Source organism: Megalobrama amblycephala, linkage group LG22 (genome assembly GCF_018812025.1).
Source record: "Megalobrama amblycephala isolate DHTTF-2021 linkage group LG22, ASM1881202v1, whole genome shotgun sequence".
NCBI lineage: Eukaryota > Metazoa > Chordata > Actinopteri > Cypriniformes > Xenocyprididae > Megalobrama > Megalobrama amblycephala.
In genome coordinates this window covers 15,043,037-15,046,066 of record NC_063065.1, presented here as the reverse complement: position 1 = coordinate 15,046,066, position 3,030 = coordinate 15,043,037, and the positions used below count along the sequence as shown (strand labels likewise).

At 34.9% G+C, this 3,030-nt stretch overlaps 1 protein-coding gene across 4 annotated transcripts; it reads left to right on the top strand.

Annotated features, from left to right (window-relative positions):
* The first annotated feature begins 1,752 nt into the window (after positions 1–1,752).
* On the top strand, positions 1,753–2,768 carry LOC125258378 (C-C motif chemokine 20-like). Of its 4 annotated transcripts, none has more exons than XM_048175290.1 (4): positions 1,753–1,913; positions 1,993–2,128; positions 2,220–2,291; positions 2,413–2,768. In XM_048175290.1, the coding sequence occupies exons 1-4, from the start codon at positions 1,841–1,843 to the stop codon at positions 2,426–2,428; spliced, it is 297 nt and encodes a 98-aa protein (XP_048031247.1). In that variant the 5' UTR covers positions 1,753–1,840; the 3' UTR covers positions 2,429–2,768. The 4 variants fall into 4 exon arrangements, with proteins under 4 accessions (XP_048031247.1, XP_048031246.1, XP_048031249.1 ...); XM_048175289.1 differs by having other exon boundaries at positions 2,410–2,768; XM_048175292.1 differs by having other exon boundaries at positions 1,761–1,913; positions 2,002–2,128; positions 2,410–2,768.
* Positions 2,769–3,030: the final 262 nt, after the last annotated feature.

Below are 3,030 nucleotides of genomic sequence, written 5' to 3'. Positions count from 1 at the left end.
GGAGAGTTCTGCTATGATCCTAGACAACCATGGGTGCAGGAGAAAGTTAAGCAGTTTTTGTAAGTTAAACCCACAAGTGTGGTGAAACACACCAGAATATGTAACATAAGCTTATAAAGTGTTAAGTATTTAGTATGGTGTTCTTGTATTTGTTTTTATTCATTTATTTTTTTACAGCAGAGCTAAAAACGCCTGACTTCCACTCCACCACCAGCATCATCCAGCTGAGCACACTCGTGTGAGAGGATCTACCCAATCAACCGAGAGCTCATGAATTATGAACATCTGAAAGTAAATTCATCTTGAAGTAGTAACGTGTTTTGAAACTATTTTTAAAGTTTAAGAGATTGATAAATGGTGTAAAATGTGAAGACTTTACTAAATCCTAAACTACACACTCCTAAGTGTGAACTTATCAAGAACTTCAGAAGAATGTTTCAGAAATTATTTTTGCCCATAAAATGAAAGCCAGTGGGGTCCAAAACAATACTGGTCATTGACTTTCATTGTACAAAATAAAATACAATAAAATAAAATAAATTAAAATGCTGAGATGCTGAGTGCTGAGACATTTTTGAGATGATAAAGTCATACAGGTTTGGAATTACATGTACTGTAGGTGATTAAAGGATTAGTTCACTTGGAAATTTACTCACCCTCGAGCCATCCTAGGTGACTTTCTTGCTTCTGATGAAGACAATCAGAGAAATATTGATAAGTATCCTGACACATCTGAGCTTTATAATGGCAGTGATAGGGTTCAATAAATATGAGCTGAACAAAGTGCTTCCATCCACATCCATCCATCATACTCCACACGGCTCCGGAGTGTTAATAAAGGCCTTCTGAAGAAAAGCAATGTGTTTGTGTATAAAAATATCCATATTTAATATCCATATATATTGGAAGCACTTGACCCATGGAAGCACTTGGGGGGGTGAAAGCACTTGACCCAATTCAAAAATTTCACTACACGTGCTTAAAAGCTTTTTTTAAATTCATGATTAATATTGCATTGCATAATGTGTGCCTATACAAACTGACAACTGACAACCTTGATTTGAGTACTACACGTGCACAGAGCCAGGTTTTTGCGAAGTTTAGAGTGACAAATCGTACCAGCGTACGTAGTTCAATACCCCACTGCTTAGTGCAATATATTTGCAAACTCAGTTGATATTCATATCATTCATAGTACTGTTAATGATGACAGTGTCTTGCATTTCAGAAGAATTTGACAGTTATGGAGAATCTGAGTTTGAGAATATTGTGAAATGGAAAAAGTTGACCCATGCCATCATACTGACTAGCAAAACTATCTAACGAACCTCTTAGGTGAACAAACAGTAGTATGTCAGCTCTTCCTTCCTTTTTTTTTCTTACAAATGGTCAATGTTACAAAATAAAATATATTTGAATCACTAAATAAAACAAAAAAATTTTTTTGTCCTATTAGAATTTAAAATAATTTAAAAATAACTAGCTTTTTTCAGCATACATTGAATTTATGTCAGTTTAATGACTGATATCAAGGTTAGAAATTAAATATCATCCAAGAAGTTCATCAGACAGAGGTCCCCATCTACATTTACATTTATTCATTTAGCAGAAGACATTTACACACACAATGACAAATGACTTCACTCCCAATCTAAACAACAAGGAAAACCAGATATGTTGATGAAACAGAACAATGATGAAATCATCTATTAAAAAAATGGAGAGGATGTAGTACAAGCAGTTTAAGTTCCTCTTTACTGAATATATAAGGTGAACTAGTAAGAGTCTTGAATATATTCTCTCAGACACAACAAGTGAGAGTTGAAGATCGACTGAGACAATGGAGACACAAAGGATCCTCATGAGGAGTTTGGCTGTTGTGTTCATTGCATCTGTGATCTGGACTATAACAGGTAAAGTGCTTTAAACTGTTTGTATATTATTCTGTCTGATGGAACGATGCAGAATATTGAGTTTTACCTTGTTCTTCAGTCTCAGCAGATACAGAGAAGAATACAGCAGAGAAGTTTAGCATATGCTGTACTGCCGTCTCCACAGTAGAGTTGACTGATCCAATCATCGGTTTCAGGCTGCAAAAACAAAGTCTTCCATGTCTGATGGCCGTCATGTAAGAATCACAGTTCCTCTCAAAAGAAAACATCATGATTAGAGATCAACAGCATCTGATGTTATATTTCTGTTTTCATTCTCTTTGACAGCTTTAAGACTGAACGAGGAGAGTTCTGCTATGATCCTAGACAACCATGGGTGAAGGAGAAAGTTAAGCTTTTGTAAGTTAAACCCACAAGTGTGGTGAAACACACCAGAATATGTAACATAAGCTTATAAAGTGTTAAGTGTTTAGTATGGTGTTCTTGTATTTGTTTTTATTCATTTATTTTTTTACAGCAGAGCTAAAAACGCCTGACTTCCACTCCACCACCAGCATCATCCAGCTGAGCACACTCGTGTGAGAGGATCTACCCAATCAACCGAGAGCTCATGAATTATGAACATCTAAAAGTAAATTCATCTTGAAGTAGTAACGTGTTTTGAAACTATTTTTAAAGTTTAAGAGATTGATAAATGGTGTAAAATGTGAAGACTTTACTAAATCCTAAACTACACACTCCTAAGTGTGAACTTATCAAGAACTTCAGAAGAATGTTTCAGAAATTATTTTTGCCAATAAAATGAAAGCCAAAACAATACTGGTCATTGACTTTCATTGTACAAAATAAAATACAATAAAATAAAATAAATTAAAATGCTGAGTGCTGAGACATTTTTGAGATGATAAAGTCATACAGGTTTGGAATTACATGTACTGTAGGTGATTAAAGGATTAGTTCACTTGGAAATTTACTCACTCTCGAGCCATCCTAGGTGACTTTCTTGCTTCTGATGAAGACAATCAGAGAAATATTGATAAGTATCCTGACACATCTGAGCTTTATAATGGCAGTGATAGGGTTCAATAAATATGAGCTGAACAAAGTCCTTCCATCCACATCCATCCATAATACTCCA

Bases quoted from the DNA above. Each gene is read 5' to 3' on its own strand.
- LOC125258378 (XM_048175289.1), top strand. From the start codon at position 1,841: ATGGAGACACAAAGGATCCTCATGAGGAGTTTGGCTGTTGTGTTCATT. The intron at 1,914-1,992 runs GTAAAGTGCTTT...CTTGTTCTTCAG, and splicing joins TGTGATCTGGACTATAACAG to TCTCAGCAGATACAGAGAAG. The intron at 2,129-2,219 runs GTAAGAATCACA...TCTCTTTGACAG, and splicing joins CCATGTCTGATGGCCGTCAT to CTTTAAGACTGAACGAGGAG.